Source organism: Idiotropiscis lumnitzeri, chromosome 8 (genome assembly GCF_059441095.1).
Source record: "Idiotropiscis lumnitzeri isolate Australia: NSW breed Sydney's pygmy pipehorse chromosome 8, RoL_Ilum_1.0, whole genome shotgun sequence".
Classification (NCBI taxonomy): Eukaryota; Metazoa; Chordata; class Actinopteri; order Syngnathiformes; family Syngnathidae; genus Idiotropiscis; species Idiotropiscis lumnitzeri.
In genome coordinates, this window is record NC_142398.1 from 20,376,546 (window position 1) to 20,389,446 (window position 12,901).

The 12,901-nt window shown below is 41.8% G+C and overlaps 2 protein-coding genes across 2 annotated transcripts; both read left to right on the plus strand.

Annotated features, from left to right (window-relative positions):
* The first annotated feature begins 37 nt into the window (after positions 1–37).
* c8h19orf53 (chromosome 8 C19orf53 homolog) lies at positions 38–1,760 on the plus strand. The gene is made up of 3 exons (XM_088303469.1): positions 38–181; positions 631–686; positions 968–1,760. Exons 1-3 carry the CDS (start codon positions 91–93, stop codon positions 1,112–1,114), a joined length of 294 nt encoding a protein of 97 aa, XP_088159595.1. The 5' UTR covers positions 38–90; the 3' UTR covers positions 1,115–1,760.
* A 1,638-nt stretch (positions 1,761–3,398) lies between these two features.
* Positions 3,399–12,293, plus strand: chrnb5a (cholinergic receptor, nicotinic, beta 5a). The gene is made up of 9 exons (XM_088302450.1): positions 3,399–3,546; positions 3,735–3,797; positions 5,271–5,416; positions 5,862–5,906; positions 5,978–6,087; positions 6,992–7,518; positions 8,276–8,766; positions 10,117–10,262; positions 10,842–12,293. Exons 2-9 carry the CDS (start codon positions 3,746–3,748, stop codon positions 10,855–10,857), a joined length of 1,533 nt encoding a protein of 510 aa, XP_088158576.1. The 5' UTR covers positions 3,399–3,546; positions 3,735–3,745; the 3' UTR covers positions 10,858–12,293.
* The last annotated feature ends 608 nt before the right edge of the window (positions 12,294–12,901 follow it).

The following is a 12,901-nucleotide window of genomic DNA, read 5'->3' on the forward strand; positions in this document are numbered from 1 at the left end:
AATTCAACCAATAGGTGGCGGTCAAGTAAAAAGTAGACGAGCTGTAAACCAGAAGAAGATCTCAGACGTTTTGACTTCCGGTTCGCCAACATGGCGCAAGGTTCGCAGAAGTTTAAAGCTCAACGTCCTGGAGCCACGAAAAAGCAACCACAAAACAAACAAAAGGGTCCAAAGAAAGGAGGTAATAATGTTATATTGTACCGGCTAGCAACTGACACGAGGAACAAAACGTGAAACAATCTCTGGTTGAATAGCAGCATACTGTGCACGTGCGACTGTTTACGCCGTTCTAACTATTCGTTCAAGCATTACAAAGCTAAATACCTTGACGTCTTCCGTAGGCACGCAGTACACCGAAGAATGATCCTCCAAAGCGTAGCAATGTACAAGAATTTAAAAAATATATATAATCATTTATTAACTCAGAACGGGCGACAAACATGGAGGCATAGAAAGGTATTCCAAAAATACATTATTAAGCGTGACGTCATCAGTCAGCGCGCATGCCACCGGTTCAGGCGACATTTCGTTTTCGGGGGATTTCAAATTTATGAACAATTTCTGCACAGCTTTGCGCAGATAATACCGCAGTTCACGAAAAGAAAATAAAGTAAATTTTTGTTCTTAAAGGGAGGATCATTGCGCCCAAGAAGGCTCATGTGATTCAACAACAGAAGCTCAAGAAGGTAAGATATTTTCAGAAATCAGAAATCCCTTTATTGTCATTGTACTCAAGTGTGCAACGAGATTACCAAAATAACTGTCAAGATCATTCATAACTGACCCAAAAGCGGCATACTTTGAATGCCTACTATTTGTTTGGACATAAACTGGTGTGTTTATGTGACTAAGTGAACAGGAAAACCCAGTTTTATCATGGGGGGATACCTTCGGGATTTACCCCTCACACTTGTTTTAAACAAATTTGAATCTGGAGCTTATCAGCCATTTGTTGTCTTCTCAAAAGGGTCTGGAAATTGCCATCAGGAACAAGATTGAACATGATGTGACCCACAAGGCGAGCTCATCCCTACACAAGCCCCTCTGTGTGGTCAAAGGCGCTGAGAGTAAAGGCAACCCAGGAGCTCCTCGGCCAGGAAGCAGCTCCAAATAGGATGTGATACAATGGACATAGATCAATCATTATAACTCTACTGAAAGAAAACATCTTTCTAGGTTACGTTTCAAGGTGTTGCATCTTTTCCGTGACCGCGGGTATGTTTTGTTGTTGTTTTTTTAATTAAAATTTAAAAGTGAGAATATTTTGTAGTGGTAAAACACTTTAAGATGTAATTGTGGGCAATTTATCATGTCCAAAAAATTTTACTTTTTTTTTTTTTTAAGTTACCAATAGTTATATGACCTGCATATCTAAAATGTCAGAAAGCAAATGCCCACATTCTTGTAGGCAACTAAAATCTTGTCAGCAATCATTTAATTAAATCGATTGAAAAAAAAAAAAAAGAACCAGACAAACCTGAACAACTCCAATGATCATTTTACCGCTCCACAAACATGCATTTTCTGTACTCAGCTAGCTATTGAATCACAACATTGGTTGTTTTCATCACATGCTAGCGCGGACATATTCACATACCCATCATCCATTTTCGACTGTGGCATTCGTTAGTGTAGTGCATTGAAGCTTTTAAGCCAGGGTCCTTTTCATTTATTTCATGAAGGTTGAAGAAGAGTCAAATTGAATTGTGACTATAATTCACTGCATTAATAAAAATGTACTGTGCAATCTTCGTACTGAAGAGTTTTCAGAATCAGTCATGATTTTATTGCCCCCTGGTGGTGTATATGAGTCACAGCATAGTCATCCCTGCACTGTATTTTGTATGCATCACATTACATAGTCTTAATAAGTTGTTTGATGTGTAAAAAAAAAAATATATTTTTTAAATCCCCGTAAAAAATGAAGGCCCAATGTAGCAAGTGCTAAGTATTTGCTCATCCTTGATCATTTTACAGGGCCGTACACATGTGGGTCACCCGTGTAGTGGTTGAAATTCCTGACTCTGTGCCTTCTGTTTAACCAGACCGGAGTGTGGTCTGCCTTTTATCCAAAGTCATCTGGGATGGGCTGCAGCTACCCTGAACAGCGCATGTGATATAGAAATGGATGGATGGACACACGAGTGCACTTACTGCAGAGGCAAATCTCCAGTGGGCCATATTCCGCTCCACTTCCATGGGCCTCGCTGTGACGAGCTTCAGGTCATGCAGAATACTGTTTTGGACCTGGTTTAAATCCTGTAAGGGACACAATTGTAATTGTGATAGGCGGAGATATTGTCAACCGTACTTTCAGGGATGCAGCACCATAACTTGGAACTCCATAAATGTTTGTCAGTGGATTAGGGAGGGGTCGCTGCTGACATGTAGTTTCCTGTTCAATACTCTCGTTAATTTTTCTGTCGAGGGGGTTTGTGGCTTAACAGCATTCCCACATCGCTCACCCTGAGTTTTTATGAATAAGGCCAGAGGGTCAAGGTTGGTACTGTACCAAGATAGCGGCTGGCGGGCGGGGGACTGGCCAGCAAAAAAAGGGTCAAGTGCCCTGCACTGATAGTAATACATTCATAGCATAAAGTTCAGCAACAGGTGGATTTTTTTTTTCTAAAATGTGATCGCTAAAAATTATAATGCATGATAAAATCCATATTGCACGAGCGTTTATTGGTCAAACTTAAAAAGATTTTTCAATTGGTATAAAAAATAATCTTAAGGACACGAAGCCATCTGTGATTTAAAAACAATGCTGTTAACCAGTGTAATGTACCAGTAGACTGTATCAACATCGTAACTCATTCTTGCTCTAATTAGCTTTAGACACAGGATGCCCTCACGTGGAGACTCACCCCCCTGAAATAATACACAATGCACGTGCAATTAATCCCTTCTCGCCTCTAAAATTCAAATGGATTTTTTTATACGTAACAAGTAGATGAGCAGTGAGTTGAAGTATTTTCTTTATTGCTTATCCAGTAAGGTTTCAAGAATCTTCCTCTTGTATTAAAGTGGACTGTGACACGAATCTCCTCTTACTATGATGGGAAGTGGTGTGCGCACTCGGTTGCGCTGTTAAAAATAGTCTGGCTGCAGCTCTCACACAAGTGGAAAACGTACAGCAAAGTGGCATTATTCAGAATGTTGGGTGGGTGTGGCATTTCTGAAGAGTTGCCTTTTGACAAATGTAAATTGTAAAAAAAAAAAAAAAAGTGCAATTTGTCAGAAGTGATCTTGCGGCGCATTTGCAATCTTTTCTGTCTACGAACCGCTTAAATACGATGAGACTTGATACTTTTCTACAACAACAGCCCCACACCACCGTCCGCGCACGCGCACGCGCACGGGCACACGCACCCCCCCCCCTCATTTTTCCTCTCCACGGAGCTGCAGTTGAGTGATTTTCCCGGACCTCAGAGTTGAGTTTCTCAAGTGGAGAGCTTCGTGAGCGCCCTCAGAAGACGCCTCCCAAATTCACAGCAATCAGACTTCTTTACGATTCGACCGAAGAGAGAAGGAGCTACGATTAAGGTGAGCAATCACACTTTCCTCCGAACGAAAAGTACGAGTTGTCACACTAGTTTTGGCGAATATGCTGAAAAAAATGAAAGAACTCAAGTTTGTTTTGCAACAATTCGAGCAGCTGTAAAGCCAAAAGTGCGAAAATTGTACGAAATTTATTTTTTAGATTTTAACTCATTGTTTGTATTTATCTCAAGTTTTATCGAGGATGAGGATGAGCATCAACGTTGTTCTACTGCTCTCTACAATCTGTCTTACAAGTAAGAAGATTTACATTCTATCTCATTTCTTTTTTGTCAGTTGTGTTGCTGTGCATGATGCTCACACGCACGATTGTATGCACCGTGCGTCAATGTTATAGTTTTAATCCAGATGTGCCTAAATCCGGTCCTCGAGAGCTCCTATCCATCCTGCTTTAGATGTTTCCCTCCTCCAACAAACCTGATTAAAAATGATCAATGTCGTTATCGGGCTCCTGCAAAGCTTGCTGATGAGCTGGGCAGGGGCTCTCGAGGACCGGACTTGGGCACCCCCCGTTTTGAATCCATTAACGGATCTCCTGCTCATTCTCATTTCTTCTTCTCTGGGTTATTTTCTGGTTCGAGATTTGGAGTTGGCAAAGAAACAATTATCTGAAAGAAACAATTCTGCCGACATCCAGTATTAAAGAATGATTACACAGAGATCGCCTTCTAACGAGAGCAATACAAGAACTAAAAGCAATGCTCAGTTTTGAATGCTCCTGTCAAACATGTGCGCATTTAATTACCAGAAGAGTTATGCTGGAATAATATGAATAAAGCATATTAAATGTATACGCTGTTAATGGAAGTTGCCGTTTGAAGTCGTTTCCAACTGCACGGGATCCTACTGAGAGAGATTTACAGGAGAATAGCTGGAGGCTCCGTTGGTTTCCTTCTCCAGCAATATCAGCGTGAATTATTAGAAATATCGCCCAGCACTGCGAAAATGTCTTTGCTGAGGAAGAGTTAATTGGGCTGCAGTGTTTACATGAAATGATGTCAAATAATGAAAGGTCCATTGAGTTGGCCCAAAAATGGCTGTGCGGCATTTCCTCAGTTTCCTTTTCTCAGAAGGCAGCTGCGTTGACCTGGTTGTATGTGGTGTCCATTAACTTCAAATATCTCTACCTAGAGGTAGATGGGCGCTCTTAATAATTTACAGATGGCTCTTTCAACCTATAATCAAGGAAGCAGAAATCTGATCCGAACGACGGTTGGCCGACTTGCTTTATTTTCCCGGGACTTCTCGTTTTTCGTTTTTTGAACGTAAAAAAGTTATTTTGGTTGGAAGCACCTAAGTTCACATCTGCTCCACCACAATTGGTCTGACAAAGATTATGTATGACAGAAAACAGAGTAACGCATCGTACTCAAGACAGAGATGCCCTCAAGTCACGGCCTCAATTATTTAAACCCAAGAATCCATGTTTGTGTCTTTCGCCGTGTTGTTTTGGATGTGCGGTGGCACAGCGGATGAACCGACAAGTACGAAACTTGTCATTTTAAGGCAGACCATTTCAAAACATTTGCAATGAGCACGTCAGCTGCATCTCATCATATGAGCTACTTCCATTTTTTTTCTTCTTTCCAACTGTTGAAGCAAATTCAGTTCACATTGGGATGCAAAAAGTCGAGAGGTCCTGCTTTTGAATCTCAGCTGCTCCCGATTTGTTTTGAGCGAATGGAACGAAATGTGTTGTGACTCTGCAGGCGGCAGGGCAGAGAGCGCCGAGGAGCGGCTGGTCAATTTCTTGTTAGGTCCTGAACGCTACAACAAACTGATCCGACCGGCTGTCAATAAGAGCCAACAGGTCACCATCTCTATTCGGGTGTCACTTTCGCAGCTCATCAGCGTGGTGAGTAGATTCATCATCGTTGTCTTTGTCTCGCTCATCTCGGTTGCAACGTCTAAAAATCACCGAACGCTTTGGGCCGCGAATACATTCAACAAATGCCGACTGAATATAAATCCAGGAGGGTTCGAAGGTCTTGCGGACTTGGGTCAATGAGTGGAGCTCAGAGTTCAAAGTTCAAAGGAAACATGGTGAAGCGGCATTTAGCTGTTGTGCTTCACGCAAATGGATTAAGCTAGCAATAAAAGTGAAATCGCCCACGGGTGTGGAAATGTTTTTCAAGCCAGGTGAGAAAAAAATTAAAATTGCTAATCGTTAATCATCACCTAAACTGATTTGATTCAACCGACCCAATTTAATTGAGGCGACTTACTTACGAGCTCTGAACTGTAAAAACTACTCAGCACTGAGAAGGTGGTAACGTGGGATTGTTTTTTTTTTTTTGCAGAATGAGCGAGAGCAAATAATGACGACAAACTTGTGGCTGTCTCAGGTAAATGACGCTCACCCCGCCTCGTTATTTCCTCAAATGAAATGGACGTCATTTTGGACATCTTTCCGCAGGAGTGGAATGATTATAGGCTGAGATGGGACCCGGAGAAGTACGAAGGCATTAAGAAACTTCGAATACCCTCCAAACTCCTCTGGCTTCCTGACATTGTGCTCTACAACAAGTGAGTGCAAGGAGGTTAAATTGTGGGGAAAAAAAAAAGTGTTTTCAAATTGAACAGGGCAGAATGATGGCCGAATGGCTAATTGAAGAAAAAAAAAAAAAAAACGTCCCTGCGTGACAAGAGGCTTACAGCAGAGGTTTCATAATTCATAAACATTATTTCAAGCTCATTAGCTGGCTAATTTCCTCTTCACATACACTTACTGTAATTTCCGGACTACAAAACACGCTTGATTTAAAGACACGAGTCTAAATTTTGCCTTAAATATAATTTTGTACAAATATTTGTGGCTTCAGACAAATAGCTGCCGGTTGCCTCATTCTTCAATTTTGTATAATCTTCTCTGTGTATCCTAAACAGCGGGAGATGTTTTTTTTTTTTACCCCCCAAACAACGGCGAGCGTCGCTATAGTTCCGCAGCATACTGGACCCTTTCTCAGATTCTTGTCACGTGAGGCAAATTCGCACTATCGAGATGGCAACTCAAGATGCTTCTTTTGGCTCTCAATGGCTTCTTCGCGCAGCCGCACATATCGCGTTTATGTTTTAGATTCTCGCTCTCTCACTTCCTCTGTCTCACGTTCTCGCTCATTCGCTTGTGCACGCTCTCAGTTAAAGGGCCAGTACACGTAACGGCGCTACAAAATTCCATTCTGCTCTGAGTGCAAATATTTTGACTCTATACTTGACGTGGTTACGGACGATTAAAATGTTGGATTTAAACTCACTTCTGGCCTTGCTTAGTCCGTCCTTTTTAAAAAAAAAAAATCAATTTCTTGCCCACCTTTTTTTTGTCAAGAAAAATCGACACCAATCTGCAAATATATCGCAAACAGTTGACTGGATTTGTGTTTGTTCCTCGATTCTATTTCCTTACGCTTCCCTCCCCAACGTGCATCCACAGCGCTGATGGTGTGTACGAAGTGTCCTTCTATTGCAACACGGTGGTCTCCAACACGGGGGACATCGTCTGGCTCCCCCCGGCCATCTACAAATCGGCTTGCGCCATCGAGGTGCAGAACTTCCCCTTCGACCAGCAGAACTGCACCCTCAAGTTCCGCTCCTGGACGTACGATCACACGGAAGTCGACCTGATCCTCACGAGCGACTTTGCCAGCCGTGACGACTTCACACCCAGCGGAGAGTGGGATATCGTCTCGCTCCCGGGTCGCAAAAACGAGGACCCCAATGATATCACTTACCTCGATATCACTTATGATTTTGTCATCAAGAGGAAGCCCTTGTTTTACACCATTAATATGATCATCCCGTGTGTGCTGATCACCTCTCTGGCTATTTTGGTTTTTTACCTGCCGTCGGACTGTGGCGAGAAGATGACATTGTGTATCTCGGTGCTGCTGGCCCTCACTGTCTTCCTGTTACTTATTTCAAAGATTGTCCCGCCCACCTCCCTGGCAGTACCTCTCATTGGTGAGTTCTAGCTTTGTATTTTGTCGTTTTTCTTTTTAGCCGCCGTACTTAGCAAGCTTCCCCATGCATGCGCCACAAATAATATAAGTAATAAGGTTATGGCTCCCATCAAACCAGAGTTTTTACGTTATTCCTACTTTACTGTTTGAATAAATGAAAACAACAAGCCGTGCCGCCACGTTCAATGTCGCAAAGACGGAGCTTAAAGATGTCACACCAACTCGGCTGATTAGTGTTGATGAAGTGTGTGGGGCAACCCTGACCCAAAAACGCTCATTGACTGACCACCCGCTATGTATGTGTCACTACTACATTAGCCTTTTTTTTTTTTTTTTTAACTTCCAAGGCCGATAAATTATAAGAGGGTTTATTTTGGCTCACTGCAGCACACTTTTCTCTCTCTCTCTCTGCCGTGCTGGTGACCCTACCTGCAGAAGCAGATTAGCCCTCCCACAGCACCATCTGATTGGTTATTTGTGCTGTGGGTTGCAGCCAATCAGCAAGTTTTGGAGTTTTTTAGTTTTCCAAATTTTGACTGCATTTTCCTCTTTTTTCAACAAATGAATATTGGCTTCAAATATCAGTTATCGGCCCCCATGACTACTCATAACCGGTATCGGCCCTTAAAAAAAAAAAGCATATCGGTCCATGACTAGTTCTAATGTAGAATCTTTATTGGCTACATTTATTGTGAAATCGAAAGAAATTGAGATCTTTCAAACTATAACTATATAATTTGTTGGTTCTCTCTTTTTAGGTAAATACCTGATGTTCACCATGGTGCTCGTCACGTTCTCCATTGTGACCAGCGTGTGCGTTCTGAACGTCCATCACCGCTCCCCGTCCACTCACCATATGCCTGAATGGGTCAAAATCCTCTTTTTAGTCCAACTTCCCACTTTTCTTCTCATGAGGCGTCCAGGTGCAAATAATGTCCGTGACAAGCTCAGGCGGGAGTATGGCGAGCGCAACCCCAGCCGAAAAAGTCCTCCTCCGACCGCAACCGATAAACATCGGTTGTCGAATATAAAACTTGCTGGGATTCAAACGAGTTCTGATTCATTCTACGTGAATGCAGACTGGGCCCACAAGTATTGTTGGAGGGTCGGAGACATCCCGGACGCCGGTGGTGGATGTTCAGACATCCCGAGGCCTTTGCGCTCGCAATGGGATGCAGACATTGAGGAGGCCGTGGAAGGTGTGAAATACATCGCTGAGCACATGAAGACAGAAGATGACGATGAAGGGGTAAGCACATAAATGTGGCGTGTAAAAACATGCTTTTACATTTTCCCGCCATACTACAATAAAGTGTAATTGCGCCTCCACTCCAGTAGTTGGCAGTGGCGCTCTCCTTTCCCCTTTGTGCGCAACGAGTATTAAACTCAATGGTGTGGGTTTGTTTTGAAACGAAAATGCTATTATTTATAGTTGCGGCGGGGAGTGGGTGGTGGTGGTGGTGGTGGGGGGGCGTGAATTGTTTTCTTCTTTCTAGGGGGGCGTAACAGAAAATAATTGAGAAGCACTGCATAGAGGTCACCACGGCACAGTTTCCTTTTCCATTTTATTAGATCTGCATCCCACCCTCTATTACCAACTGATGTCTTCCCTCACTACTTTATCAACCCTGTCTTAGGTCTTCCTCTAGACCACAGGTGTCAAACTCAAGGCCTGGGGGCCAGATGCGGCCCGCAACCTCATTTTATGTGGCCCGCAAAGCGCAAATCACATGCGTCAATTTCCTGTTTCAAGCACTCCCCCCCCCCTTTTAACAACATTGAGATGTGAGATATTGCAATTTATTTGTTACCAATCCTCCCCTTTTAAAATAAATTGAAGAATTGTTGAACAAACAATTACTTACTGGCTTCTGAGTTCAAAACTGTCTTTCCATCAATTTTTTGTGTGTATGTGATAACGTAAGGTGATCATACATTTATATTGGTTCACATGTCACAGTCACAACGGCCCTCAGAGGGAAACCAGAACCACAATGTGGCCCGTCCACAAAAATGAGTTTGACACCCCTGCTCTAGACTTTCTGATTCTGATTCTGGTTTGCTGGGAAGCTCCATCCTTATCATCATAGATAGGCGCTTTATTTTGCCGCGACCTGGGCAATAATTGTCGTGCGTCCACGTCCGTCCTTTTAAAGCGCTTGCGTCAACTTAGACCTGCTTTTACCTGGTCTAAAGACCCGTTTAGTTTCTGCCGTAGGCATCTAAAAGAAAAAACAAAAACCCTCCGTCCGTCATGAAGCAGCGCAGTCCGCCAAATTCCCAAACACGCTAAAGGAGTCTTGCACTCGCCCGAAACTCCAGATCCGCCCGTTTTTACGCCAGAGTGCACATACGCGGTCTACGAAAATAGAGCCCCAAATGTGAAACTTAAGATTGTCAAACTTTGCCAAAGCTCCCTTGCTTAATAAATATTACAGAATCTTAATTGCACGTTAGTTTAGTGGATCATAAGAATTTGGTGCGCTGGCGCAGTCGCAATCCCAGAAGCCATGAATAAAACATCAGCCTTCCCGCACATTTTGGCTTCAACACCCGAAAAGAGCCCAAACAATGGCTTATTGTGTGTGTTATGTTTCAGATAATAGAGGACTGGAAGTACGTAGCAATGGTGATAGACCGTTTGTTTTTGTGGATCTTCATCCTGGTGTGTGTGGTAGGAACACTGGGCCTCTTCATGCAGCCGCTCTTCCAAAGTTACAACACACCAACTGCCGATGATGCTGAGTGAGTCACCAACGCGTTCAAATTCAGAAAGACAAATCTTTGGGCTTTTCTGTTCTATTAGTTTTCGATTTTTGGCAGAAATTTTTAAGAGGGGTCGCCATAAGCGCACGTGCACATTCACATGTTCGTAAATCCGTCCGTTAATGAGAAGTCTTGATCATACCGGAAACCGCGAATGTGGATGGTATGAGAAACAAATACTTCTCAGCTGTGTTGTTTGCACGCAATTCTGTGTACATGTATTCGTTAAATATGCAGCTAATATGAAATAAAAATGAGGGGTCTAAGAATATTGCAACCAAGTTAAAATGGCAGGAAAGGAAAGTCACGGGTGTCAAAATCTTCCCATGATTTTGAAACCTGTTAGATTTTGGTTTTGTTAATAAAAATAAATAAATAAATAAAATTCTACATAATTGGTTGAACTTTGGAATAATATAAATAATACAATAAAAACACTCATCGGACATTTGGCTTCAGCAATTCGCGCTCACGCCAATTGAATTCTTGCTTGTATATCGCAATAATGACAAAAATTCAGAGATTCCGCCTCACTTTGTTGTGTTTTTCTTTCCGCAGGTATGGCGATTTCTAGGATGTGATAACAAAATAGTTTTTCATTAACCGGAGCTGGCATCTTCTGCCAGCGTCCGATCCTGTTGCAGCGTTGTCGGTGGAAAATAAACTTTAAGGTCTCGTGTGCCGTCCACCTTCAAGCTGTGGCGGCGAGTGGCGTTTTTCTCCACCAAAGCCATGTCCTGTACATTCATAAATTTATGCTTCGCGTACATCTGGCGTCACCAACCTTTTTTATTTTTTTTTTAAATGAGAGCAAACTTTTAGGTACTAATTAATGTGAAGGGCTACCATTTCTTTCGGAAAATAAATTTGCTTCAATTTACTTTGAATTATTTGCTCAATTTCCATATTAATGTGACCATTAATTATATTGATCATGATTACTCAACACTTCAATTGATAACTTTTACAATATTCCTAGTAAATCCCAATTTCCCTAGCAGGCCCGTGTGCCACTCTTGTGGTGTGCGGGCAGCTCGTTGGTGACCCCTGCTGTACGTACATACGACAGATGTTTATTTATGTGTCTTATATATGACAACAATTAAAATATTGTGTCCTAAATTCTATCTTGAAGACTTCAAGGTAGGAACTATGATGAGGAACGTTTTTTTTTTTTTTTGGCATGCCTTTTCATTTGACTAGACTTCACTTAAGCGCAACAATCTTAGCAGGCTTGATGACGCAATCAACTGTTTTACTTTTGTAACTAATTGTAGTCTTTGGAAAGAGATGGTTAACGTTCACAAATTAGAAACAAAGTGCTAAACGATAGCATTTTAGTTTTAGTAAGCACTCCGTTGCGATTATGAAATGAGATTTAACAAACACAATCGGATCTGATGAGGTGTGTTTTCTCTGTGGCAAGACTTTTGTGAAGAAAAAAAAAAAGGATGTATGATTTTATATTTGACTTTATATTCCATCACAAGACCTTGATTTGCAAGTTTGAAAAAAATAAAACAATTCATTTGAACTGTCGCATGCCAGAAGAGAGCGGCCAGGGCACCGAGTATCAAACGACACCGTTTAAAATAGATCAAATTTAAAAAAACAAAAAAGAAAACATGAACTTTGAAATGCTCCAATAATTTTCTCTATTGAGGAAATTTGCCCATAATGCACGGCGTGACCCGGAGATCTTCAAGTGGTCTTTTGTGATGTCGGTTGTTATACAAATTGCACTACACGTTATACTTTGCAGCAATCTTTGTTTTATGTTCGAACCTTCACAGCACATCCATTTTTACATTGTAAACCAGTAAATAGTCGGGCACAAGAATTAGAAAAATAATTCCCAACAAAATGTGACTTTGGGGTAGTGCGCAGAGATATTTTGAGGTATTCTGCTTCGCCCAGCAGGAAATAAAAAGGCTGGACAACTTCCTTGGACCTTGTTGAGTCGGTTTGGACCTGTTTGTATCCAGTAAAAAGTGTTAATCAGTTCACAGGGGGAAAAAAAAAAAAGACTGTAATCAATGAGCAGTATGTTGAATAAAATTGATGTGTTTGGACCGTGATGTTTCCTTAATGGTTTGTTCATCTGTTTTATCAAAGGATTAATGAAAATATGAATCCTCTCACTACATCATTTCAATTACCTGCTATTCCTGCACATTTACATGAAAAGTGCGCTCTAAAGGGTGTTTAAAACACAGTTAGGGTTTCAAGCTCGGGTTTTTACAAACACAGTTTGGATTCCCAGGAAGGATTTTAAAAGTTTTCAAGTTACTTCAATTATTCTTATTAGGATATAAAGCTAATGTTATTGTATTTTTTTCCTGCAAAGTGGAGGCCCTGTCATTTTTCAATTATTACACAGGTATAAGCGTTAATAACGCTCTTACGTAAACTCGGCATTTATGATGGAAGAGAAGCTACAAATGGTTTGAACCCAATTATAGGTTAAGTTTTCACACGCCACGTCCAAATTGATGAGTTGTTACCCAGACGCCAGCCTTCGATTGCTTGTGTGTGAGAAGCAACGTGACAGCTTCAACCGGCTGCTGTGATCAAATCACGTGGCCGTGCTCAGATATTGACGTTATTGTAGTCCGTAA

Excerpts from the sequence above, each read along its gene's own strand:
- chrnb5a (XM_088302450.1), top strand. The coding sequence starts at position 3,746 with ATGAGGATGAGCATCAACGTTGTTCTACTGCTCTCTACAATCTGTCTT. Across the intron at positions 3,798-5,270 it reads CTCTACAATCTGTCTTACAA|GCGGCAGGGCAGAGAGCGCC; the intron begins GTAAGAAGATTT and ends GTGACTCTGCAG. Across the intron at positions 8,767-10,116 it reads CAGAAGATGACGATGAAGGG|ATAATAGAGGACTGGAAGTA; the intron begins GTAAGCACATAA and ends GTTATGTTTCAG.
- c8h19orf53 (XM_088303469.1), top strand. The coding sequence starts at position 91 with ATGGCGCAAGGTTCGCAGAAGTTTAAAGCTCAACGTCCTGGAGCCACG. Across the intron at positions 182-630 it reads AAAGGGTCCAAAGAAAGGAG|GGAGGATCATTGCGCCCAAG; the intron begins GTAATAATGTTA and ends TTGTTCTTAAAG. Across the intron at positions 687-967 it reads AACAACAGAAGCTCAAGAAG|GGTCTGGAAATTGCCATCAG; the intron begins GTAAGATATTTT and ends TCTTCTCAAAAG.